General features: G+C 35.8%; 1 protein-coding gene across 4 annotated transcripts in view; it reads left to right on the top strand.

The window, feature by feature from the left end:
* The window catches only part of ATP2C1 (ATPase secretory pathway Ca2+ transporting 1), a 160,126-nt gene that overhangs the window by 120,801 nt on the left and 12,307 nt on the right, over positions 1 to 27,018 (top strand). For all 4 annotated transcript variants that reach the window (XM_040636815.1, XM_008708771.2, XM_040636817.1 and 1 more), the window contains exons 17-27: positions 2,621 to 2,777; positions 6,176 to 6,346; positions 7,598 to 7,695; positions 16,419 to 16,469; positions 17,383 to 17,549; positions 19,139 to 19,207; positions 19,839 to 19,955; positions 20,458 to 20,605; positions 21,130 to 21,225; positions 22,380 to 22,521; positions 24,103 to 24,227. In XM_040636815.1, coding sequence (XP_040492749.1) covers positions 2,621 to 2,777; positions 6,176 to 6,346; positions 7,598 to 7,695; positions 16,419 to 16,469; positions 17,383 to 17,549; positions 19,139 to 19,207; positions 19,839 to 19,955; positions 20,458 to 20,605; positions 21,130 to 21,225; positions 22,380 to 22,521; positions 24,103 to 24,227 — 1,341 coding nt within the window. The remainder of the gene's footprint in view (positions 1 to 2,620; positions 2,778 to 6,175; positions 6,347 to 7,597; positions 7,696 to 16,418; positions 16,470 to 17,382; positions 17,550 to 19,138; positions 19,208 to 19,838; positions 19,956 to 20,457; positions 20,606 to 21,129; positions 21,226 to 22,379; positions 22,522 to 24,102; positions 24,228 to 27,018) is intronic.

The raw sequence follows: 27,018 nt of genomic DNA, 5'->3' as shown, positions 1-27,018 counted from the left end.
GAATGGGACTGCTGAATAGCAGTCAGGGATTGCCAGATACTTGGGAAAAGTCTTCAGTATGAAAGGCACAGACCAAACCAACAGAGAAAGGGGTCTCAGCAAAATGATGATAATGCTAGATGCTGAAGATTTCCAAAGACAATAGAAAATGACAACAAAATACCTTAAATAGAATGTTTTAAAAATAAAGTCAAGGAATGTGTCAGAAAGTGGAACAAAAGGTCAAAGAGGTGCTTAATAAAAAAGATAAGGTACAAAAATCAGAAAATAAATGGGAGGGCTAACACCCACCTCATAGTGGTAACAGGAAGAGAGTCCAGAAAATGGAAAGTTTTTTTTTTAAAGATTTGTTTATTTATTAGAGAGAGAGGTTGAGCGTGCACGCACACACAAGAGTTCACTGGAGGATGGAGAGAGGGAGAGGGGAAGCCATCTCCTCGCTGAGTGGGGAGCCTGATGCGGGGCTTGGTCTCAGGATCCTGTGATCACGACCTGGGGCATAGTTGAAACCAAAAACCAAGAGTTGGCCGCTTAACTGAGTGAGCCACCAAGGTGCCTCCAAAATGGGAAGATTTTGTTAAATAGCACAGCTTCTAGAGTAAAATTGCCTGCCAGCTGCTCAGCACAATGAATTATGTTAAAGAAGGGTGGCATGAGGGATTAATACAACAGTGCCCATAATCAAGAAATTTGAGGATGCTTTAGGAGAATTCTAAAAGCTTTCACAGGTTTGGGGGCCAGAGGGCGGCAAGGGGAAGATCATATACAAAGGTTTAGGAATTAAATTAGCTTCTTTAGACTTTTCAGTCGTAACACTGGACTCTGGAGGCTGGCAGATTAAATAGAGGAATGTCTTCAAATTGAGAGGAAATTTGTTCTCAGCTGAACTTAAAAATGTGATAGAATAAAAATGTTTTCAGATATTCTAAATCTCAAAATGTGTATCCCATACACCTTTTCTTAGATACTTGCAGATATTTTATTCCAAGATAAGACAATAGATAAGGCAAAGGAAGACTTAAAACTCAAAGAGTTCTAACCTGGAGGATGGTACAAAGAATCCCCAGGATAGAGGTGAAGAGAAGTTCCTGGATACTAGTCATGGAGCAGGCCTACAAATTGAGCAACTCAAACTAGAAAGGAGAACAAGACTTAAGATCTTCAGTAATGATGTGGGAGGAATGAGCTTACCTGCTCATTTAATCACATGAAAAATGCCATTGAAAAGGACTTTATATTGCATGGAAGAGTTTGGGGATAATTAGTAATAGGTATAAATAGGCAAACAAAAAAAGAGGAAGTTATAAACCTTTTTTTTTTTTTTTAAAGATTTTATTTATTGGACAGAGAGAGAGACAGCCAGCGAGAGAGGGAACACAAGCAGGGGGAGTGGGAGAGGAAGAAGCAGGCTCCCAGTGGAGGAGCCTGACGTGGGGCTCGATCCCAGAACACCCGGATCACGCCCTGCGCCAAAGGCAGACACTTAACAACTGAACCACCCAGGCGCCCCGGAAGTTATAAACTTTTAAAAAGATAAACAGGAAAGGAAATATATTTGATTTATATAGGTTATGGAAACGTCATACCTTCCTGTTGCCTCCCTACCTCCTAATACCTGCTCACTAGTTACCTGGGGACCCAGGCAGATGAAGCTGCATCTCAGTGTGAGCACACTGCCTTAGCAGGGCTAGAGGAATAGCACAGTATTTCCATTTGGAAGTGACACAGTGCTGCTCGTATTTGTCGGCCAAAACAAGTCATGCCTGACTTCACAATGGGAGAGGAGGACAGGGAAATACATTCCTGTAATGTGCCTGCAAGAAGTGGGATGTTTGTGAACTGTTCTAGTGACTATTACTTCGTTCAGCAGCGGGGAATCATAAAGTAAAAAGAACACTGACAACTTTTGCTTTAACTATATTGTAACGATGGGGAATGGAGGAATAGGTAGTAGGAGGGGCCAGCTGTCAACCTGTCACAATGGACAATGTATAAAATTGATCAGTGAAAGAGTAGCAGTATAAATGTATTTAAGAACATGGAGATAAATACCAAGGAACAGCTAAAAGAGTTAAAATTGGTTTGGCTCTGTGGAGCAGGACTAGAGGTGAGAAAGTTTGGACAGGTGACTGTAGTTATTCATTGCAAGCTTTTGTTTAATGCTTTGCTAGGGTAAAAAGTAAAAGGTTCTGATAATACCCATAATTACAAGGTAGTTGTGAGAATTAAGTGGGATTGTGAAAATTAAGTGGGATCACATACATTTGTACATATAATAGCAGCTAATGGAAAGCCTGAACCACTGCTTGTGGGCTGATGATAGATCTCTTTCCTTTTCCCAAACCTCAGAACGCCTAATCTAGGGCTTCGTATAGCATTGCCTTCAGTGTGTGGAGGTGAGGGTGGGGGAAGTAGATGCTGTTTTCTATAGAGGGTAAAGAAAACTTCCACAAATGAGCTTTTAATCTTCAGAGTTCAAGTGCCATTCAAAGCCATAGTTAGGCTTGAGTAACTTCGCTGGGGGATTATGAGAAATGCATGCCATGTGTTGTTGGATTCCAGTGGCAGATATGTATAAGTTGAAATTAACTTGAATTTATTTGCTGTTTTTTCTTTTTAGGACGGACCAGAGATTTGTTTTATGAAGGGTGCTTATGAACAAGTGATTAAGTATTGTACTACATACTACAGCAAAGGGCAAACCTTGACACTTACCCAGCAACAGAGAGATCTCTACCAACAAGAGAAGGCACGAATGGGCTCTGCAGGGCTCCGAGGTAAGGCCATTTCAGCATGTCCCCTGAGGTGGAAAAGTAATGCTTTTTTTATTCCTTCCTTCCTTCCTTCCTTCCTTCCTTCCTTCCTTCCTTCCTTCCTTCCTTCCTTTCCCATTGCCATTGCCATTGCCATTGCCATTGCCATTTTCTTCCTCCCTCCCTTCTTTCCTCCCTCCCTCCCTACTTTCCTTCCTTCCTCTTTCTCCCTCCCTCTCTCCTTCCCTTCCTCCCTCTCTCTTTCTCTCTGTAATTGAAATAGAGTTGACATACAATGTTATATTAGTTTCAGTTGTACAACATATTGATTTAACAAGTCTATACATTGCACTGTGCTCACCATTAATAGTGTGGTCACCATCTGTCACCATATAGCCTTATTACAATACTGTTGATTATATTCCCTATGCTGTACTTTTCATCCTCATGACCTTTTATTTTATAAATGGAAATTTCTCTCTCTTTATCCCATTCACCTATTTCTCCCATTCCATACCCTCCTCAGTGATGCCGCCTTTTAATTTTAGATGATATGGTGCTTCACATCTGAGCTGTCCAACTCTATCCCAGGCTTTGTAGAACACTGCCATTTCTGAACTATTATGTTTTAGTTGGCTATTTGGCCCCCAGAACACGAGAAGTCGGGAATGTAGCAAAATGTGAAATTTCTGCTTACAGACCTGCATTGGTCTCTGAGTAGGTGATAGAAATTTTATCTTAGACAAGTTTTTCTTGATGGAGGAAGGTAAAGTGATATTACTCCTTTCTTATTTCATCATTTTGTGACTGTCTTATTTATTAATAGATCTAAAATAGTTTCCTAAATATTAACAGTTTAAGCCTGTAATTTGTCCTTTAAACTGAGGTGATTGCTTACTTGTTCCTCTCCTGCTGACCTTCCCTTGCCATTCACCAGAAAGGAAAGAAGTGTCCAGATTCGATGTACTGTAGGGTGACTAACATAATATAATAAAAAATCATTTAAAAAAAAAGTGTCCAGATTCTGCTTTATGTCCGTGTTGCTGACTGAACAGTGATGGGGAGAGAGGGTCTGCTATGCACATGCACATTAGGCTGTTTCTCCTAGGACAGCATGTGTAGGACTGAAGAAGCAAGGGTTGGGGCCATACCTGGTTTTTACCTTCTGGGTAGTCATCTCGCTTGTAGCGAATATTATACTTACATAGTCTCTCTCAAGGAAATTGGAAGACTTGGCCTCCTTAATCTTATTATTTTTACAGAATGAAAGTCAAGCACAATCCTGGGAGGAGGAAGCAACTTAATATAAAAAACACTCCTCTTATTCATGGTTCACTTAAGCAAGGGCTCTCTGTGGTTATAACATATTTGGATAGATCTTCAGAATTTCTGCTCTTATAATGAGCTAGGTTTAGAAAGATATTCTTGTAGCTTTGAAGGCAAAGTTTTGTTGTTCTTAGCAGCTCACAGCAAGAGGGTCCAAAGTTGACTTGGGTTTAGAGACGCTAAAGAAGTTTCAGAGGTTTCACACTTTTTAATTTTAACTCTTTTCATCCGAAGGATCATGGAGGTTTGTGTATGTGTGGTTTGGTGTTGTAACATTGTGAAATAGACCAGAGTTGTTAGAGGAGAAAATCTCTTTTTCACAGGGCTTTAGGGAAACATACTGGTCATTTGTCTCTTGCTTCATGTCTTTTCCTTTGGCTAACCTCCACTTTCCTCCTCCTCCTGAAATTACCATAATGGGAACAGAAAGACTTAAGGTTTAACTTGATATGTACTTAAGTTACATCTTATAAAATAGAAGTTTCAGGTTACATCTTATAAAATACAAGTTTCTTAAATACACATGACTCTTGATTTTGAAATTAGAGTATGTTTCGTTTTTATGTTTTAGTCAGGGACCCTCCTCATGAAAAAGGTCTACCTAATCTTACCCCAAACAGTAGCAGTAGATCTTCATTTGTGCTAAGGAAGCAAACAAATAAATACAGGATACGCTAGGCTAATTCCACCTCTCCACTGAGAGTGCCAGGAGCTGATCGCCCTTTCTTAGGTTTTGCTGAAAGACGAATTGATACTCACTATTCCTTTCTGTTTTCGTTGCTTCTGTTCCAACACCAGGCACTATCAAGTGTCTCATTCTCTCCAGGTTTTGTAAATGCCTTTGGGGCTCACATCTACATAAATAGGTATAGGACTCTGACATTGGGAAAATAGAAGCCATTTGCCTCTAACCTTGGTTTTCCAAATATATTTAATCCTTCAAACCTTCTGCTTGAGTAAGAATGGATACTGCTTGTGATCTGGTTATGGCTTTTCAGTTTCTCCATGAGATACATTTATTTAGTTAGTGTGCTTTTTTGTGTTTTCTCTGGTAAATTGTTCAGTCTAATAATATTCCAGGTGGGGACACATCCCTTTGACTCATAAGGTAGTTACCAGAAGTTCCAGGATTCTGAGAATAAGCTAAATGATATTTGGAAATGGACAGTGTTTTGTGTTCTATCTTGAAGTGCCCGAGGATGACGGGAAACTCCCAATATGATTTGGTGGTGTTAGATATTCTTAGAGAACCAAAGTTACAAATAAGAAATACTTACTAATGTTATGAAAAGAGTGAAAGAATCCAAACTACTGTTACTAGTGTTTGTGCAGTCACTTTACAGATTGATTTACCTCCCAGGGTTTGTCACGTACAAAATTGTCATATGTTGTGTATAATTAATTAATATAGCCTTCTCTTCAAGCTGTTCAATTGTTCTGGAGACCTATAAAATGGAAAGATGAAGATACATTCATTGCAACCCCCTTCAGCAGTGTCTGTTTAAAACTGACTTTCAGGGCGCCTGGGTAGCGCAGTCGTTAAAGCGTCTGCCTTCAGCTCAGGGCGTGATCCCGGCGTTCCGGGATCGAGTCCCACATCAGGCTCCTCCGCTGGGAGCCTGCTTCTTCCTCTCCCACTCCCCCTGCTGTGTTCCCTCTCTCGCTGGCTGTCTCTCTGTCACATAAATAAATAAAATCTTTAAAAAAAAAAAAAAAAAAACTGACTTTCAAAGCTCAACAAACCCATAATTTCTCCAAATACTGAATTATATTTTCTAAAGAGCTAATAGTTGATGTTTAGAGGAACTGCGTGTAGTCACTTTGTAAAAACTTTCTTTATTAACTCCTTATTTGCCTTTTCTGCTTAACAGTTCTTTAGTCTTATTCCTTTTAATTTTTTAATAGCTTTAAGCAACCTCATATCTAGAACCATTAAACTAATGTGTTAACATGTAATAATTTTTATAGTTAATGATTATATAATAACTAGATTGACATTATAGTCTCAGTGATTTCTTTGTCTCTAGCTTTTGTCAAGTAAATTGTAATGCATTAGTGACTTACATTTTCTTTTTTGGATTTTATTATTTCCTCAGTTCTTGCTTTAGCTTCTGGGCCTGAACTGGGACAGCTGACATTTCTTGGCCTGGTGGGAATCATTGATCCTCCTAGAACTGGTGTGAAAGAAGCTGTTACAACACTCATTGCCTCAGGAGTATCGATAAAAATGATTACTGGAGACTCACAGGAGACTGCAATTGCAATCGGTATAACTAGACTGCTCTCCCCTGCTTTTTTTATATTTCTCTTAAATTTACTGCAGTGCATAGCTTTGTGAACCACTAGATATAAAGTGTATACGCATAATACTGACATTGTACAATTAAAATGGACTTTTATTCATACTTTATATAAAAATGTGGGCAAAAATTTATTTTAGGTTAAAAAGTAGTACTATTAATTGAATACGTAACTAAACTGTTAGGAAATCACATATGTTTTATTCACAAAAGAATAGCTATTTTTAACCTCATAATCCACTGTGCTGTTGGATAAAAGCACTAGATTATGCACATGAAAGGAAACGTGAAATTGAGTTTTCCCTTTAAACTTGAGGATAATTTTCAAAGCAGACTTTGACTTATACCTGATTGAAAGAAAATAGCTTGTGTCTACATTCTTTTGTTACATCGTGTATGTGCTTATGATGTTTGAATGCCATTTAAGATTATCTTAAGAAATAGAAGAGGAGAGACTCCTGGGTAGCTCAGTTCATTAGGCATATGACTCTTGATTTCGGGTCAGGTCATGATCTTGGGGTCATGGGATCGAGCCCTACATCAGGCTCTGTGCTGGGCATAGAGCCTATTTGGGATTCTCATTCTCCCTTTCCCTCTGCATCCCCCCTTCCCCAAATATATGGGAAAAAGAGCACCGAAAGTTAATCTCCTGGAGTTTGTAAACTGTGATTCTTACTCATAAATTTAAACAGTTTGCTAAAGTCCATTAATTGTGATGTTATTAATATGTGGAGAGACTGGGATAGGAATTTCACACTCTGTGTTATCTAAGAAGAATACATCACCAGAAATATAACATTTTTGGGAAGATTATACCTAGAAAAACTTTTCAACATCTATTATCTTTTACATATAACTGTGATTACCACAGATCCACCACTGTTTTGTCTGGCTTTAGACTCTACTTAAAATGTGTTCTGATCTTTATTAAAATTGAGCTACTAAGCAAAACCTGATTGGCCCTGTTTCAGTTCTTGGGTTAAATTGTGAAAACTCTTTTTATTCTTAAATTTAAACAAAAATAAAAAAACCCAGACTTTTTACTAATTCAGATAGGTTTGTCTTACTGGTAATTTGTCTTGTGATCCCTTGGTATAAAGACAATTTGTACTTAAGAAGAGAATGGATAACAAATCATATTAAGTGAATATTATGTTGACTAGCCTAGCAAGCAAAACTAATTTGTTCAATTATGTTTTCTCTCCCATTTCACTTTAGCTAGTCGTCTGGGATTGTATTCCAAAACTTCCCAGTCAGTCTCAGGAGAAGAAATAGATGCAATGGATGTCCAGCAGCTTTCACAAATAGTACCAAAGGTAGGCCTCAGCTTAAAGCCTTTTAGATGAAAAGACCTTATTCTGAGTGTTACCATTTGTACTGTAACCTTCATGAAACTGAAAGCAGTGGGGACAGGACCATCTAATTTATTGATCCAGATCATGAAATGAAATCTTACCATCGAAGTCAGTCTTATCACTGAGAATATTTATGATGTGTGAGAGTATTTATGATCATTACGAATACCAGAGCAGATTGTTAACTTTAGCAGGAATCAGCTTTCCTCTGAGGAAGGTTCTATGGAGGTTGAGTGGTTGAATTGTATTTATAGAGTGGAGAGAGACCATTACTTTGTATTTCTTACCCTTTTGTTTTAAATGTGGCATGAGTATTTAATGCTTTTTTTAAAAAATCGAGGTATTATTTATATACAGTACAATTTACCCCTTTTAATGTACAGTTTTAAGTTTTGACAAGCGCATGCAGTCTTGTAACCAACCACAATCAAGATACAGAACAGTTCCATCATATCCCCACATTCTCTTGTGTCTTTTTATGGTCAACTCCTCTCTCTACTTTTAGCACTTGGCAACCACTAATTTGTTTTCTGTCCCTATAGTTTTGCCTTTTTCCAGAATGCTCTAAAAATGGAATCATTTTAGTATGAGGCTTTGGATCTGTTTCTTCCATTTAGCATAATACTTTGAGATTTATCCATGTTGGTTGTGTATATTATTGATTTGTTCTTTCTTTTAATTGATGAGTAGTATTCAATGTTTGGGTGAATGTTACTTGTTCACTGGTTTAAAGACATTTTTATTATTTCCAGTTTTGTTGATTGTGACTAAAGCTACTATAAACATTTGTGTTTCGATTTTTGTATGAAAATAAATTTTCATCTCTCTCGGGTAAATACCTAAGAGTAATTGCTGGGTCACATTAATATATGCTTAACCTCGTAAGAAACTGCCAAGTTATTTTACAAGGTGGCTTTATTATTTTGCACTCCCACCAACAGTGTTTGAAAGTTCTAATTGCTCTGCATTGTCAGTTCTCCCACACCCCGTTCTAATAAGTAGATAGTGTTATCTTCTTGTGGTTTTAATTTCCATTTTCCTCACAATTAATGATGTTGACTATCTTCATGTGCTTATTTGCCATTCATATATCTCTTGACCTGCCTATTTTTAAAAAATTGTGTCTGTTTTCTTACTGAATTTTGAGAGTTCTTTATATATTATAGATACAAGTCCTTTAGCAGATACTCAATTTGAAAATAGGTTTTCCTAGTCTGTGGGTTATCTTTTTATTCTGTTAACACTCTTTCAGAGAGCAGGAGTTTCAAATTTTGGTGAAGTCTATTTTATCATTTTTTTTCTTTTATGGATCATGATTTCGATGTCTTCTCTATGAATACTCTGCTTAACTGAATGTCACAGATATTTTTTTACCTATATTTTCTTGCAAGTCTTAATATTTTTAGATTTTACACTAAGGTTTGTGATCCAATTTGAATTTTTGTGTATATATGTGAAAAATGGGTTAAGGTTCAATTTATTGCATATGGATGTTCAATTGTTTCAGCACCATTTGTTGAAAAGACAGTCTTTTTTTTCTTTTAGTTAAAAGCTGAAAAAAAAAGACTGCTTTTTTTCCCCTTTAAAATGCCTTTTTACCTTTGATTGTAATTCTTTTCTAACAGATTATTTATAGGAAAAGTATCTCCTCTTCCTTAACACAGTAACTTCTTTAGAGCCTTCAGGTGTAAGATTATTTTATTATCTTAGGATGCTTGTGGGGGACCCTTTGCAAAGCCTGATTTGTGGGTACATAGGTCCTATAGGAAGGGACCCATAAAGGATAGGCAGCATTATTGTATCTAAGTTCTTGATAGCTTGAATTTCTTGTACTTGTTGTTACTTGACCTGTTTATGCACATATATTTGTATATCCTTTAAAATAAGTGCTTATCATCTGACCTTTACTTTATTAGGCATATTCTACCTATTTGTTGACAGTAATAAAATGTGCTACCTTCTTCACTTAATTTACATTCAACTTATTTCCACATCTTAATTTAAAGCTTTTTATAATACAATTTTCTGATTAGAAAATTTATTTATTAGTAGTATGTGTTCATTGTAGAAAAACTGAAAACCTAGAAAAGTAAAAGCTAGAATGGAAACTGCCTGTAATACAGTCCAGATACTCAGAGGTTGTGCACCCACAGAGCATCCAAAATAATAAAATAAATTAACCTATGTCTTTAAAAAATGTGTTTAAGAAAACCTGGTTGGAACTTTATAGTGTTATAAACGTGAATATTCATTTAACATAACTTCAGCATTCCTGAAATCGTTAATTATTATTGTAAAGCATGTTTTTAATTGGTGCACAAGATTTTGCTTGGGTATACTGTCTGTGTATAAACACATGGCAAATACATGGTTATAAAATCATTTTCTTGTTGAAATTTTAGCTTCCATTTATTTTTTATTACTGTAAACAATACTTCAAGGATAATAACAGTAAGCAACCATTTACTATGTGCCAAGCAATGCATATATTACATACATTAACTATTTACTTCTAATAGCCATCTTATAAAAGATAAGGAGTCCCCTTTTTATAGATGAGGACACTGAGGCCCAGAGAATTTGGGATACTTACTTGAAGTCTCAGAGCTGATGAGTGGTGGCAGTAGCATTGGGACTGGAGCCCAGGACTGTGTGACTCTGAGTTCATCTGTTGCTTACTGATTCATTGAAAATTATTATACACGACTTTTTGTCCATCTCTGATTATTTCTGTAGAATAAATTCCTACAGGTGAAATGATTGGACCAATGACCAACACATATATAAAACTCTTAAGATCTGTTGGTAAATTGTCCTCTGAGATGGTTTTAGTTTATATTGCCACAAACTGCTTCATACAGTAGCATTAAGTCCCTAGACCTCCAGCCTCACTTGTGGTTAGACTTTAGGTATAGTTACTAGTAGACATGTACTGTTTTACTCGTTTATGTTTTCTTTTTTTTTTTTTAAAGATTTTATTTATTTATTCGACAGAGATAGAGATAGCCAATGAGAGAGGGAACACAAGCAGGGGGAGTGGGAGAGAAAGAAGGAGGCTCATAGCGGAGGAGCCTGATGTGGGGCTCGATCCCGTAACGCCGGGATCATGCCCTGAGCCGAAGACAGACGCTTAACCGCTGTGCCACTCAGGCGCCCCTCATTTATGTTTTCTGTTTCTCAAGCTGTAGTTATTCATGAATGCTGTTTTCAGAGCATCTGGGAGCAGTGTGGGCATTTGCTTTATTTTACATTTAGTGAGGAAGCTATTTCCATATTTGAATGGGACTGTGTGTGTGTGTGTGTGTGTGTGTGTCCTTTCCTGATAGTTTCTTCCTGACATTTATTGCTGAAATAAATTCTGTATTAGGTTACCCTAGGGTATTGGGGCAGAGTGTACATTAGTAAATATATGTGAAATCTGCAGTTAATTAAACATTTTCCCATTAGACCTTTGTTCAACCTTTTTGTCCAAACCTATTCCCAGAGATGGTAACAAGTAGTGAAACTGACAGATTTGAAGTTTCATTTTATTTGCTTTCTTGGTTCATTTTCTGGGCTCTCTGATAAAAATGCTAATGAATTCTGGAAACCAACTTAAAGGTACTTAGAGAAAGAAGTAGCAAATTGCAAATTACAAATTACACCATCAGCCTGGACAAATTACATCTTTTCCAGATAAGAGTTTTTGTGCATTAATTATGGCAGATATCCTGATGCTATTCCAAAGAGACTAAAACAATATAAAACCTAAGTCTTGTGAGAAGCTTTTTGAATTACTTAAAGTCATCCTACTCTAAAGAGGAATTCCATAAATACCAGGGCTTCCTTCCAGGTATTTCTTTTGAATACCTAAATCTTTTGTCCAAATATTATTAATGAATTGCTTTAGTTCTTTGGACTTAGCTGGACTCCACTTTCCCCCCAACTTTGCTTTCTTTCCCACTTCATCTTGTGTTTATGGAACTCTCTTATAGCCAATATGTATACTTGGTCCGATGTTTTTACTTCATATCAGTTTGAATAGCTTTTCTTTTATTAGTGTTAAAAGCAAAAAACTTTTCTTCTAAATTGCCAGCTTTACTGAGATTTTCCCACATCTGCTAAATCGCCTTAACTCTTTTCCTTATTGAAATGTTTTTTAGCTTTCTCTTTCCTTAATTCAGTCATATTTCAGATCTAAGATTGCTCTGTCCTATTAGAGCTAATTAAAGAGTAGTATGGAAACTGAATTTTGCTTAATTATTTATAAAGTCATCTGGGTGTTCTCATTGTTTTTTGTTTATGAATTCTTCCAGTGTGTCCTGTATTTCCCAGTGATAAAAGTGGACATTGTTTTCTTCTTTGTTTTTTTTATAGTAGTACCTCCAATTGTATTTCTACCAAACCTATTAACCAAATCTCTGTAATTTCATCCCAGTCTGTGTGCTATTTAATTTTTGGAAGGTTGTAAATATTTTATTTCAGTCACCTATTTTTTTTTTTCTTCAGTGCATCAGGTATCTTTTTATCTTTCCTGGAAGATTAGGGAAACTGTAACAGGTTATTTTAATGCCAGGAGCGTTTTTCATTAACCTCTCCTTTAGTATTTTCCTGTTTTCTTCTTTTTATAACTTCCTTTCCCTAACACCCTTGTCTATTAGAACTCTGAGTGCTAACCACAAATATGACACTGAAAAGAAGGCATGAGAAGAGAAAAATACATAGATTTTCCTCCCTCCTTTTGATGATATTCATTTTTCTCTCCCATATTATTTCCTAAACACTCTCCTTTTCTGACAAAGTTCTACTACTTTTTTCACTGTCCTTTTACCATCCTGTCTTCATTCTGTCCTCTCCCCTCTTGTTCCCAAACTACAGAGATTCTGTTGTGTGCTTTTACCTTTAATCAATGTATTCTTTTTTTCTAGGTAGAGAAACATGATAAAGGTGAAAAGATTATGAATAGAGGAAATTCAGTTACCCCCAAGTTTAATCCTAGTTCTGTGATACAGTGATGTAGCTCAGTCTTTAGTCCTTTCTGTTTTGTTTTGTTTTAAATCTCATTTCTTTAGGCCATAATTTTGTGTCACTAAATTTAGTGTTTTTAGTCAACTAAAAAGATTGACCTGCCCTTCTGGCGCTTTAAGAACCAATTTTACTCTGTAGCACACGCAAAACATCAAGTGAGTCTCAAGTTTTGCATTGAGATCTCCTTAGTCTCAAAACTGCTGCTCTAATTTTTGAGCTGCCATCAAAGCTTTGAAACACTAAAATCTTGTATCACCTGGTAGGTATACTGGGTGCATGTCAGGTAATTTGGTACTGTACAAAAGAAATACGCTTTCAGTCCAACAGTTGGCATCTTCACTGCCATTGTCAGTGATAACCTACAGTGGCTATGGTGGAATGATTTGCAGTGTTTCAAAGATTTGCAGTGGAACAAAGGCAAAATTTTACTCTGTTCAACCTGAGTATTGGTAATTAACCTTTTATTTAAATATTCCGTAAATCTGCGGTCTTTGGTAACACTCTTGTACTTCAGCACTGTGTGCTACATGATTAATTTCTGTGGTAATGTAGGATTTTCACTTAAAAGACAGCTAGTATACTTTCAATGCATATGTAGCTTCGTCCTTTTTAAAGACACACTCATGAGTCTGGATTTTTCAGCTTTTTTTTTTTTAAAGGAAGTATATTTTCCAAAGACGAATTATGTGATTCATAGTACCTAGAGGACCTAGACATATGTAATAATGTGATATTACAGTTAAATTGAGTCTTTTGCCTAAGAAAATAATCCTCATTTGTTTTAGACCTTTATTGAAATTGGGAAGAAACCTGAGAACAGTCTATATGATGGTCTAAGAGTCATTCAGTGATTTATTAATTCATTTTATATGTATCTATGGAGGACTGAAGGTATAGGACAAAAATCTCTCCCTTCAATGGAACTTATAGTCTAAGATAAGTAAATATATACATTATGTCAGATTAAGTGCTAATGCACCAACAAAACAGGAAAGAGAGAGATGAATGACTGAAGAGGTAGATTGGAATATTTAGATAACATGACTAGGAAAGGCCTCACTGGCAGGCCATACAATACCTAAGGAAAGAGCATTCCAGACTAAGGGAACATAAGGGCAAAGACCTTGAGGCGAGTGTGCATGGCATGTTTCAGGAACAATGAGGAGGCCGGTGTAGGTGTAGTGTAGTTCAGGTGAGTAATGAGGAGGCATGCACTTCATGCAGGACTTGGTTGGTAGTAACAGACTTTGGCATTCATTCTGAGGGAGATAGGAAGTCTTTGGAGGGATCTGAGCAGAGGATGGATGTGGTCTGACTTCTGTTTTAACAGTTTCATTACGGTCACTTTGTTGAAGAGACTGCAGGAGGCAAGGGCAGAAATAAGAAATCAGTTCAAGTATTGGCCCAGAGTGTTGGCATTAGAGGAAGGAGGTTGAATTCTGGATTTATTTGAGAATGGAGCCAATAGATTTGCTGTTAAACTGCTTGTGGCATCTGAGAGAAAGGGAGAAATCAAGGATGCCTCCCAAAATTTAGAGCCTGAGTGACTATGACGATGTACTTACCATTAACAGAGGATATGAAGGAGCATGTATTTTGGGAAATAACAGGGTTCCGTTTGTGATATTTTTAAGTCTTAGATGAGACATCCAAGAGGAAATGTGGAATAGGTAGGTGGATTAATTTCACTGGTCTGGATTTTAGAAGAGATATTGGGGCTGGAGACAAAATGCATAATAATAAATAAAATTGAAATCTGCAAGACTGGCTGAGATCACCTAGGTAGAAGTAGGGGATACTTAGACCTCTTATAGAGGAGACTTTAAGAACTAAGTTGTGGAATATTCCAACATTCAGACTTGAGGGAGGTCCAGAGGAACCTGCACAAGAGGAGCAGCCAGAAAGGTAGGAGGAAGACCAGAAGAATATAGGGTGGTCATGGAAGTCAAGCGAAGACAGTGTTTCAGGAGGAGGGGATTGCCAGCTATGTTAGGGTGCTGCTGAGAGGATAAGTCAGAAGAGAAATGACCATTGGTGTTAGCAAGGTGGGGGGTCTTTGGTAATCTTGAATAGGGTTTTCAGGGGACCACGGTCCAATTGGGATGAATTCAGGAAAGAATGAGAAGAGAGAAGTGGGAGACCACAAGTAAAGAGGAGTTTTGCTATAAAGAGAAGGGGAAAAGTAGGGTGGCAACCGAAATGAGAAGGGAAGTTTTTAGTTTTGTTATTGTTTAAATGGAAGAAATCACAGCATGTTATATACTGATGGTAAAGCTGCATCAGCGAGGAAGAGATTTTGATATGAGAAGGGGGAGAATTTCTGGAGCAGTGATCTTAAATAGGTCCGAAGGTAGAATATTTGACCTGCACTAGGAGCATATTCAGTTCGTCAGTAATAAAAAGAGAGAAGGCAAGGATCGTGCCTGGATACAGGTACTGGATGGTGGGAATTATGGACGTTCTCTTCTGCTTCTGTTTTCTTTGAAGTGGGAAGCAAGGTTGTCAGCTGAGACTGAGGTTGGAAATGGGGATAAATTGAAAGTATGAGGAGAGGAAACAGTATGAACTAATCCTCTAGGGCAGTAGGGAAGAGAATGATGTATTATGTAGATATTAAAATCACCATGGCTTGGGAATGTTGTTGGNNAGAGTGACAGTGAGGAGGAAATTAAATAAGTCACAAGGATGAAAAGCACAGCAAAAGAAAATAGTAGTATTATAGTAATATTGTATGGTGACAGATGGTAACTACACATATCATGGTGAGCATTGTGTAATGTATAGAATTGTTGAATCACTCTGTTGTACACATGAAACTAATACAGTGTCGCATTTGTTTTTAAAAAAATCTGAAAAAAAAATTTGTAAAACATGGAGGAGTGACCTAGAGCAGTGAATGAATGCCTTTAGGTAGTAGGAAGTCTAGTTTCATGCAACAAAACACCTACCCCTCTGCAGGCTCTCCTGGTGGAACTATGTGAGAGGACTGTAGGGATGGCCTTGGTTTGTGAAAAATGAGGTTAGAGAAATGTGGAAAAGTGGAGGATACAGGGGATGTTGTTGATGCCTGCCTTTGGGGCACAGTGAAGGGGTATTAGGAGACCAGGAGGTGGGATCAGAAAAAGGGATTAAATGCATGGTTTGGAGAGAGAAGATCATAACTGTTGGAGATACAATGGAAGAGAATCCAAAGAATTAACAGGAATAAAAGAGAAGGAGCAGACTGTTAACTACTCTTTAAAAACAACAACAATAAAAAGGTTCTACAGACATTGAGAAACAGCTGTTCTTTATCTTTCCTTAACACGGGACAAAGGAAAAAGGCCTTTTTTGTTGTTCGCCAGTGTAGTGAAGAAATAGATGCAAGAGAGTTTTTCCTTTCTCTGTCTCTGAAACATTTCAAGAATAAGGCTGTTTTCTCTTAAGAACTTAAATATAATGGGATAAATTGGATAACTTGTTTAGATTGTGTATTTCCTGTGGTACCACTGGTAAAGTTTGAAATGACCATGTCAAATGAGTATCTTAACAGACATATGGTATATTGCTTAAACTTGATCTCTACAAAGTAAATACAGTTTAAACTGCTAATTAAAAAAAATCATTGTTACAAGTACATGGGTTATTCTGATATTTCTTACTGTTGAAGATTTTTAGTGTATCCTGTATTTTAACAGGTTGCGGTATTCTACAGAGCTAGTCCCAGGCACAAGATGAAAATTATTAAGGTGGGTCTTTAAGATTCACATTGTTTTATCTCTGTCTCCAAAATGCTACTTCTTCTCTTTCATTATGCTTACATTACTAAGAATATTGATATAACATTAAAGTCAGAAGTATTGTGTAGCAAAAGAGATTTTTTTAATAGAGCTTTAAATGGAAGCATTAATAGAGGATTTAGTTAGCAAAGGAAGATGTAGAAGAAAACGTTAATGAAATATCTGCAACACAACCTTCTTTATACAATTGAACAGCATAGACGTGTGTTCTGACAGGAGTCCATAGCCAAATCATCTCAGTGTAAATAGCAGTAATTGCTTAGAAACTGAGTAAATACAGCAAGAAAAGGAAATGTTATGAGAGTGGGAACAGTATTTCAAAGGTTACAGTTGTTTATATTAATCAGTTAAATATATACAAAGCAACTGACGTGGTATTCATTAGTTAAAGGGCTTAAGTTCTTAATCACAGTAGCCCTCCATTTATTAGTTCAGAGTTTCTCAGCCTTCACATTTTGGACTGGATTCTTTATTGTGAGGGGCTGTCCTGTGTCTTATGGAATGGTTAGCAACGTCCCTGACCCCTACCCTCTACATGCCAGTAGCATTCCTGAAGTCATGATAATAAAAAATATCTCCAGACATTGCCTGATGTCCCCTACAAAGCAAAATTGCTCCGGAAAACTACTGCATAATTAACTCTAGATCAGACTTTTAGACATAGCGCTCACACGTGAGAATATTAATAGCAACTTTTTCTAAGCTTTATTTTAAGACCTCCATAAATTGAAGTTTGTTGAAAAATCAGTGGTCTGTATTCTTTCCAGTGTTTATTATTTGGAAAAAAATAGAGAGGAGTTGTTTATTCTTTTATCTTTGTGGAAGCAACATTTTTATCAGAATCCCCTTTTCCCCATTCCAGTCTCTACAAAAGAATGGGTCGGTTGTAGCCATGACGGGAGATGGAGTCAATGATGCAGTTGCTCTGAAGGCTGCAGACATCGGAGTTGCAATGGGTCAGACTGGCACAGATGTTTGCAAAGAGGCAGCAGACATGATCCTTGTGGATGATGATTTCCAAACCATAATGTAAGTTTTGTTTCAGTGAATGCACATCAGAGAATCTTTTCCCGTCTTTTTCTGCACCCCATCTCCAGACAGTTCAACTGGAAGAGAATTGGGATATTCAGTGTATTAGGATATTCAGCAGTGGGTGAACTAAACTGTTTTACTAGAATTAATTAATCTTATTTATGGACTACTGTGTAGTTTTGGGGACTATTATTTGTATGGAACGGAAAGGATGTAATAAATGGCAGAGTCATTCATTTAAGAAATATTTACCGAGTGTAGCCAGATGTCACATTTTTCTGGCCACCAGTGGAGTGGTACAGCAATAAACCTTCTTGGGGCCTTTATTCTAAATAAATTCAGGCTATCAGAGATATGCATGTGCATGGCCTTACAATAAGTATAAAAATAATCAAGTTTCCAACCATACGTATTTCCATATGTCTATAATTGTCCATGCTGTCAGTGATACAAGCTACTAGGTTTAAATAGCTTTGTCTTCTTCATCCACTGTTTCTAATTGATTTATGATTCTTCTGTGGTACCTGGTCATGTCAGTTGCACAGTGTTCAGGTGGAGGTCAGTTGATCCTGTTATTTGATAATCACCTGTCAGATAACCTGAATCTTCCTCCGTTCAGTGACTCATGCTAATTACATGCCTGGCATAATTCATTAACCCATGGTGGCCTAAAGTGGAGCATGTGGGAGCTCAAGACTCAGAATTGCCACGGTCTTGTAGGCATATAAGTTTGTTTTCTTTCCATTCTTAGAATTTTATAGAAATCTTGAAGGAAAGGGGAAGTTGTTTAAAAAACACATATTTTCCTAGATTCAATCAAATGAGAATTTATTTTTATTTTTATTTTTTTGGCGATTTTATTTATTAGAGAGAGAGAGAGAGCATGAACAGCGGGGAGGAGCAGAGGGAGAGGGAGAAGCAGACTCCACGCTGAGCAAGGAGCCCACCCTGAGACTTGATTCCAGGACCCTGGGATCATGACCTGAGCCAAAGGCAGATGCTTAACTGACTGAGCCACCCAGGCATCCCCAAATAAGAATTTAAATGAATTTTTGTAAACCATATTCTTTATATAGTTCTGCTATAGCACGTATCTGATTGTGTGTAGGAGCAATAGATAGCTTAAATTCTAGAATTATTATATATCTTATTAATTCCTGACACACATTAATTTAACCCCGTACCATGCATGAATCTTGTACCTTTAAGAAAACGAAAATTGGAGGGGTAAAAAAGATCATTATTTTAGTCTTATAAATGTGTAGTATTATCTTTTGTGTAGAAAGACAGTGTATGATTTTAATGTTAAAATATCTTTAAGAATAAGAATTTTAATATAGTGTAGTTGAAATTAGTTCAGATAGAGCTAGCTTCACAGGCTTGACTATCATTCCATACCAGAATAATGTTTCTGTATTTTTTCTAATCTTAATTATGTGAAGAAAATAATAGATTTCTTTTAGTGATACATATGTTATATTAGTTGGAAATTTGTTTTCAGAATTAGCTCTACAGTGTTATAGGATAGATGGATCTTTATTTTTGTGTGATAATATTTCTCATTTAGTTTTTATTTTAAATTTCAGGTCTGCAATTGAAGAGGGCAAAGGGATTTATAATAACATTAAAAATTTTGTTAGATTCCAACTGAGCACGTAAGTTTCTAAGAAGTTTGTCACCATGGGTCTTACAGATAAATTATATGAGAAATGGAATTCAAGCAGAATGCTTAGGAGCTTCTGGGCTCTGTTTCTGAGTGTCGTTCATATGTAAGTTTTCCAAAATGAAAATTAATTCTATCCTAAAAATTAAAAATGGCATGATAAAGAGGTGATGTCTGTATCATCATCAAAATATATAAACGTTTGTGGTTTATTTACTAGCTCCAGAAATAACTAAGGAAGGAGTGTCAGATTTTAGTGTGTTTCCTTGGTATCTTTTTCCAAAAGTAGAAGGGCTTTTCTTTAGTTATCATTTGCCAAATATTGGTGAAACTGTTAACTGTACGTTGTAACAGCTATTCTGAACTAAATTTTTAAAATCTTCCTCTGTTTGTTGTTATCTAAACATCTTGAAATCCTTTATTTAAATGCTCTGGATTATAAAGTTTAACTTTTAGCTTCAAAATGTTCACACAAATGAAGCATAGGATACTCAGAAATACAGACTTCCTTTAAAAGCACAGTAGTAAAATGAGATTTTCAAATGCTAAAGAAGTGATATCATAAAAATAGTATGAATTATACTATGCTGACAGATGTTTTTAATGACTCTTTTTTTCGACAGGAGTATAGCAGCATTAACCTTAATCTCATTGGCTACATTAATGAACTTTCCTAATCCTCTCAATGCCATGCAGATTTTGTGGATCAATATAATTATGGATGGACCTCCAGCTCAGAGGTAAGAGGTTTTTTATGCATAAACTAGTAGAAAGACAAAGAAAGTGTGATGTCTTGAGGATTAAGTTTTAAGATTTCATTCATGGATAGCATTGGAAATCTATTCATGCAGCAACATGTTTGTTATAAATTTTGTGATGTGTGCGTGTATCATTTACACTCTCCGGGTATTCATTCACGTGTCCCAGATCTGAGCTTTTACATTATGTTAGATGCCCATTCTTAAGTTGAGAACAGATGAGGGAATAGGTACAGTCCCTGTCCTCAGAAAGTAAGCTTTTGTCTCTAAGAATGGGATGTAATGGAGAAATCCTGAATTAGTTTTATTACCTGGGTTCTGTTGTCAATTTTAGAGACTTTGGGAAAGTATTGAAGGATGTAAGCATCTAAGTATTTGCTTCTGTAGTGGGCCACAGATGTTGCTTTCCAGCAGAAAGATTGTAAAAGTAACAAATCCAAACCTTAAAACCTTAAAGTAATTCACTTTTCTCTTTGTTTTGAAGCCTTGGAGTAGAGCCAGTGGATAAAGATGTCATTCGTAAACCTCCACGTAACTGGAAGGACAGCATTTTGACCAAAAACCTGATACTTAAAATACTTGTTTCATCAATAATCATTGTTTGTGGGACTTTGTTTGTCTTCTGGCGGGAGGTATAGTCACTGGATAAGCTGCCTTAATAGCGTGCATTGTGTATGACTCAGTTATTTTGGTGTGTTACACAGAAGCTTGGAAAGTTAGGAGAGCTCTTTGGAAAATATGATAATAAAAACGTTTAAAAATAGTTTGATTTCAGTCTTTATGGGTCAAAAGAATTGCTGATTCACTTATTAGAATAGTTTAAATCTGCAAAGATATCAATAAAATACAGTACAATAAAAATTAATATATGTGGGGAGAAATTAGAAAATCTGAGTCTGTTGCTACTGTATTTCATCAGAAAAGAAAGTTGTTTTAATATCCAATATATGGTGTGTGAGAAGACTGTTTATTTAGATTACAGCTATTCATTAATGACTTATTTAAATGGCATATAGGAAATTTAGGTAGCTTGTATGTTTTATGTCTTAGGCTAAAGCTGTTTTATTCTAAAGCAAAGAAAATATTAACCTTTTTACAAGCATGCAGTATTTGTTCATTAAATTCAGCCACTGATAATCATTTTTCCTCTTGACAGCTACGAGACAATGTGATAACACCTCGAGACACGACAATGACCTTCACGTGCTTTGTGTTTTTCGATATGTTCAATGCACTAAGTTCCAGGTCCCAGGTATGCTTAGGTGATCTTAGCTGACTGATTCAGTTGATAGAGTTCTCTCTGATTGTAAGTAGGCAAGGATTGTGGGGTTTTAGCTTTGCTTGATTTTGTCGTCACAGATTACAGCCCCAGATACAGCCTTCCTTATAAACATGCACCTACAAACGTGTCATAATGGAGATAGGGCATTTGGGCAGATAGCCTTACTTTTGACCAGAATATCCAAGTAAATCACAGGTGTCATCCCCTGGTCTTTCTTCTTCCCATTCTCTTGTTATCAGTAGCTTTAAGATAGGTTCAAGTTAGTATTATCCGAGAGTATAGGACAAATGGGTTCTGTTAAGATCGTATTAGTCTCATTTTAGAAGAAAGTATTATTAGAAGTACAAGAACAGTTTTGTGCATATTAATGTTTTCTGATTAGTTCTGTCAGTGTGTCAGAGCTTAGGACATTTTAAATTTGCTTTTCTTCCCATGTTGTATCTTAAGGTGTGGTTGCCTTTCTTGATTGAAGTGTTTTGATAGAAAATTAATGGGCTCTGGGCTAGAACCTAGAACTTTTTCAGAGCATAATTGTTCTTGAAAACTAGTTCCATTTTGAGGCCTGACTCTTCATTTTAATTCTAGAGCACCTTATAAATCCTCTGTTATATCTATTACCATTTGGCATGCTGGAAACTTTCCAAATACAGTGAATTGTCATTAATTTAGACTAAGTTTTGGAGAAGCTACAATACTCATTTTTTGTTTTATGAAAGGCAATTTTACATTTTTGGTACACACATAAGTAGGTCTATTCTTTAAGAAAGGCTTTTAGATTATCTACTTTAATGGATAGAAATAAGTTAGCAAAATAATCATACAAATGGAATTTCTGATGTTTTGAAATGCTAAAGTAAGTTTCTTTTCCTTCTGTGGTCTTGTTGATGTTGTTATTGTAGCATGACTCTTGTAGAGAAAGCTCTCTTGATAAAGAGAAACGCTTTAAATTGTACCTTTATTCCATCTGAATTATTCCAAAATAATAGTTAAACCATTAAGAGATGTCATGGTATTGCCATTGTGGAGTTCAATCCAGTTTATTAAAAATTGGTGATGACTGTGATAATAAAGAAGCTGTTTGAGTGACCAAGGAATAATAATTGAATTCTTTGCTTTGCCAACAGACCAAGTCTGTATTTGAGATTGGACTCTGCAGTAATAAAATGTTCTGCTATGCAGTTCTTGGATCCATCATGGGACAGTTATTAGTTATTTACTTTCCTCCACTTCAGAAAGTTTTTCAGACCGAGAGCTTAAGTATACTGGGTAAAGAAAATGTTATCTTTTTATAATTTATATATTTTAGGTGAATTATTGTGTTTTCTAGTGCATTTGTTCTACTGAAAATTTCCTTTTAAAAAGTGAGATAAAAAAGTGAGTTGATTTGAAAAAGGAGTGTGTTCTGTTTTTTCATTTGGAGAAGTTTTGGGGGGGTGGTCACTTGCCTAACTCTAGGCTTTAAAACTTTTTTGTAAATTTTTTTCTTCCAATTTTTTTTCTTGGTTATCAGTTGTTAGATTGTAGTTGCTGATTCTAAACTATAGCAAATGAAAACTTGTTATATAGTAATTATAATTTACAACTCTTCAATCTTATATGAAGAAAAAATTAGATTGAAGCTCACTGAAAACTAGGTTGCTCTCTTTAAAGTTACAATTTTAGTAAACTAATATTTCACTATTCTTACTTGCTAATTTGTGCATTCTTATTTTACAAAATAACAGCCTGACCCTAAAAGCAGAAAATTTTATTAAGATTATGTGGAAGATAGACGTTATTCTTTCATATACTATGTGTTAAATGTATTATGGTACAGTACATTTAAAAATTAATCTTCCTGTGTAAGGGTGAGGACTGATGTGGTAATGCTACTTTTAATTCTTGTGTTTTTAACTTAATCGGGCTATTTGTGAAAATAAGTTATACACCTCACCGTATTTTATGCTGTAAGTTACAATTTACCTTTAAGTTGAAATAGTTTAATTTCAGTTTTTTAATTTCATATTTACACTTGTCCCTCTTTGTAAAAAGTGGGGTCTTAAGGAGACAGCTGCAATTTTTCAAGCCATGAATAAGAATGAGATAGTGTGGGTACTGTTGTAAAGACATGGTCTTTATTTATTTATTTTTACATTTTTAAAAAAGATTTTATTTATTAGAGAGAGAGTGTGCGCACACACAAGTGTGTGTCTACCTAAGTAGACTCCCACTGATCGCAAAGCCCAACATGGGGCTCGATTTCATGACCCATGAGATCAGGACAGAAGCCGAAACCAAGAGTTGGGTGCTTAACTGACTGAGCTACCCAGGTGCCCCAGAGTTATGGTCTTTAAATGATGAGTTCTTCTAGGCTCTCGAATGGAATAGACAGAAATTCCTAAATAATCTTTAGATAGGCAGTTTTCAATCAAATTAAAATTAAAAGGGCTGTGTGATCTATTAAATAGAAAACTCCTCTTGCTCAATGTTGCTGTTAGTAGTTCGATCATGAGGTTATGGTTCAGGGAGAGTAGTCAGCACTTGGTTCTAGTTCTCTGACTGCTGCCTTTTGTAGTTATATGACTTCAGATATGTCAATTTTGAGCCTTACTTTCTTTTTTTTTTTTTTTTTTGGTGGGTGGCAGAGTTTATTGAGTCATAGTATAAAGCTCCCAAAGAGGGAGGGGACCCAAGAGGGTTGCCCCTAACTTTTCTCATTTTTAAACTGAGGCTGATTTCATGTACCTCCTGGAATGGTTGTAAAACAGAGTATTTTGAAAGCTCTGTTAAAATGCTAGAAAAATGTAAGCTATTAAGCTTTGCAGCTGTTTCAAAGAATTATAAAATGCAACTTATTTTCTCTTGCAGATCTGCTGTTTCTTGTGGGCCTCACCTCCTCAGTGTGCATAGTAGCGGAAATTATAAAGAAGGTTGAGAGGAGCAGGGAGAAGACCCAGAAGCATGTTAGCTCGACATCGTCGTCTTTTCTTGAAGTATGATGCATATTGCATTCTTTTATTTGCAAACTAGGAATTGCAGTCTGAGGATCATTTAGAAGGGCAAGTTCAAGAGGATAATGAAGATTTGAGAACTTTTAAACTTTACATTGACTAAACTTTTCATTGAGTGTTATGTTAAAGACTTGATTTGAGACTTTAACCTGCTGGCAGTCCCAAATGAAATTATGCAACTTTGATAACATATTTCTTGATTTAAATTGGCTTTTGCAATCGAGTGGAACTTTATAAAGCATATGGGCAGTTATTTAATTAAAAAAAAAAAAAGGCAAAACCTGAACCACCTTCTGCACTTAAAGAGGTCTAACAGTACAAATACACTATCTATCTTAGATAGATATAAATTTTTTTTAATTTTTAAATATTGTACTATTTATGGTGGTGGGGCTTTCTTACTAATACATAAATAAATTTAATCATTTCAAAGGCATTCTATTGGTTTAGAAGTTGATTCCCAGGAGTGCCATATTTCAGCTACTGTATTTCCTTTTTCCTGCAATGTAAGCAGCTCAGACACCTTGTGTTATTGTTTTTGTATCAAGTTTTTTGCACAGGATATGACCACTGTCAGATCACTGTTCTTTTCTTTCTTTTTGTGATTGAAAAGCCTATACTGCAATTTGAAGTAAATGTTTGCTTTTCTTAGTAAGTGTAAATGGTTGCTTTTTTTTTTTTTAAGTTATGAGTCTTTGGTCTAGCAAACTTAATACAGGGTTATCAAGTGGCATTCTAGGTAGAGTAGCCTTGTCTGTAATTAACAGTTAGTCATAGAATCAAAAGTATTTAAGAGTGATTGGGCTGAAATTTATAACAGATGAAATGAACATGTTAATGCCTTTTTTGAGTTAAATATAAATATATCCTTTGTCCAATATCATTTTGTCATCCCCTAAATATAAATCCAAATACCTCACCTGAATAACTGAATTTTATTTTTCTTAATGTCTTTCTATGTATATTTTTAAGCATCTTTCTTAGGAAGTATAGAATGCTATACTTAATAAAAAAGCCCCAAACTCAAATAGATGGTTTATGAACCAGGGTGTATGGGAAGACTCTGTGCTGGCCATGCTCTTCAAGTATGTGTAACTTCTTTGGCTTAGATTGCAGCACTACCCTGAGCCTGTCCCTTCGGGCTTCCACCATTTGTTCTCTGCCTTCCTTCTGTTGCATTGGGCATGCTAGAGAAAGAGTTGGATATACTCTTTTAATGCCATCAGTTTTTATAATAGCTTGGTGAGGTGTAGGTAATTTTTTTCCTAGTATGTTGTGGCAAATTTGGGCCAGAAATTCAAAATTAGAAATCCATTTTCCTATTGAATATTTCTCTCTGAAACAGAAGTGGGTTTCAAATTCTTATATGTTTAATTCTTTTTGAAATTCATGAGTTTTGTATTTACTAATTATTCCCCATTTTTTAAACTGTCAGGATAAACCACTCTCTAGTTTTTATCACCAATACTAACCTGCCAGTGTTAGCACTGAATTATTGTTATTAATGATAGGGAAAATATTTATTCTTTGAGTCCTTGTAATTGAAACAGTTGAGTATAAGGAGCTGAGATGTCTGAAATTTATTCTACTTTACCCTTTAAGTCTCAGTAGTCAAATGTACATTTTTCTCATTAGATAGAACATAGAAACCATTGTCTAGTCAACTTTATCTTTAATGACGTGATGTCTCATACCTAAATTTTGTATGATTTTTTTTCCTCTGTTACAAAGACCTGAAATAATGTTATTAAGTGCATATCAATCTTGCTTTCCATTTTAGGTTCAGAGTATGACTCGTATGAAATAAATGTGCCTATCCTTTCATTTGGTTTTTGAACCAAAAGAAAAAAAAATGATTTCTTTTCATAAGTTAATGACCTTCTAGTAGGGACTGTTAACATTAAAATCTTATGGATGTAGAAGATACAGAAACTAGGCAGTACTCATAGTGCATAGAATCTGTGATTTAAAAAGAAGCGAAATGTACAGTACAGATATACTACATCCAGGTTTCAATTTTCTGTAGTATAACAACAAACTAGAATATTTGTATATATATCTTTCATAGTATATCATCCAAGTTAGTATAGATACTTTAAGTGTGCTAGTATCTAAATTTTACATATTTACCCCATTTCCTAGCCCTAGGACTTGCTAGAGTCCTTAATAATACTAACTTATTTGATTTTTCCCTGTTAAGACTACCTTCTGAAGTTATTTGGTCCCAAAGTAATTAAACATCTGGGAAGAACAGAAAGGAACTTGAAATAATTCGCCTAAGTAGATAATTCCCAGCTGCAAACAAACAAGGCTTAGCGTGTTCTCTCACATTTATCCTGGGCGTAGCGTGACCGAGAGATGAAACAAAGTGAAACCAGACAACTTAAAAAACCTCCCTCTTCAGGATACAGGCTTTATTTAATAGTATTAACCACAGTCAAAATGCTAACACACATTTTTTATCTTTTATAACCATGCAAGGTACATCTTTCACATTGGTAGTCTTTCTGAAATCACTAAGTTTTAATCTCTTTTCATATAGGACATGAGAGAGTATTGGCCATATTCAAAATAGTTTCTTGTGAAAAGAATTGATGTCAAACAGTATCATATCCAAGAACCTCAATTAACTTTATCTTGCTTTCTGCCTTTGTCACTTGGCAGTTCATGTGCATTGCATGTAACTCAAACAGAACCTTAGATGGATGAACTGTCATTTCAGTAAACTTTTACTTAGTACCTGGAGTTTGCTAAGAATAAAAAGGTGATGACA

Source organism: Ursus maritimus, unplaced genomic scaffold (genome assembly GCF_017311325.1).
Source record: "Ursus maritimus isolate PB19 unplaced genomic scaffold, ASM1731132v1 scaffold_20, whole genome shotgun sequence".
Taxonomy (NCBI): domain Eukaryota; kingdom Metazoa; phylum Chordata; class Mammalia; order Carnivora; family Ursidae; genus Ursus; species Ursus maritimus.
This window is presented reverse-complemented; position numbering and strand designations above follow the sequence as displayed.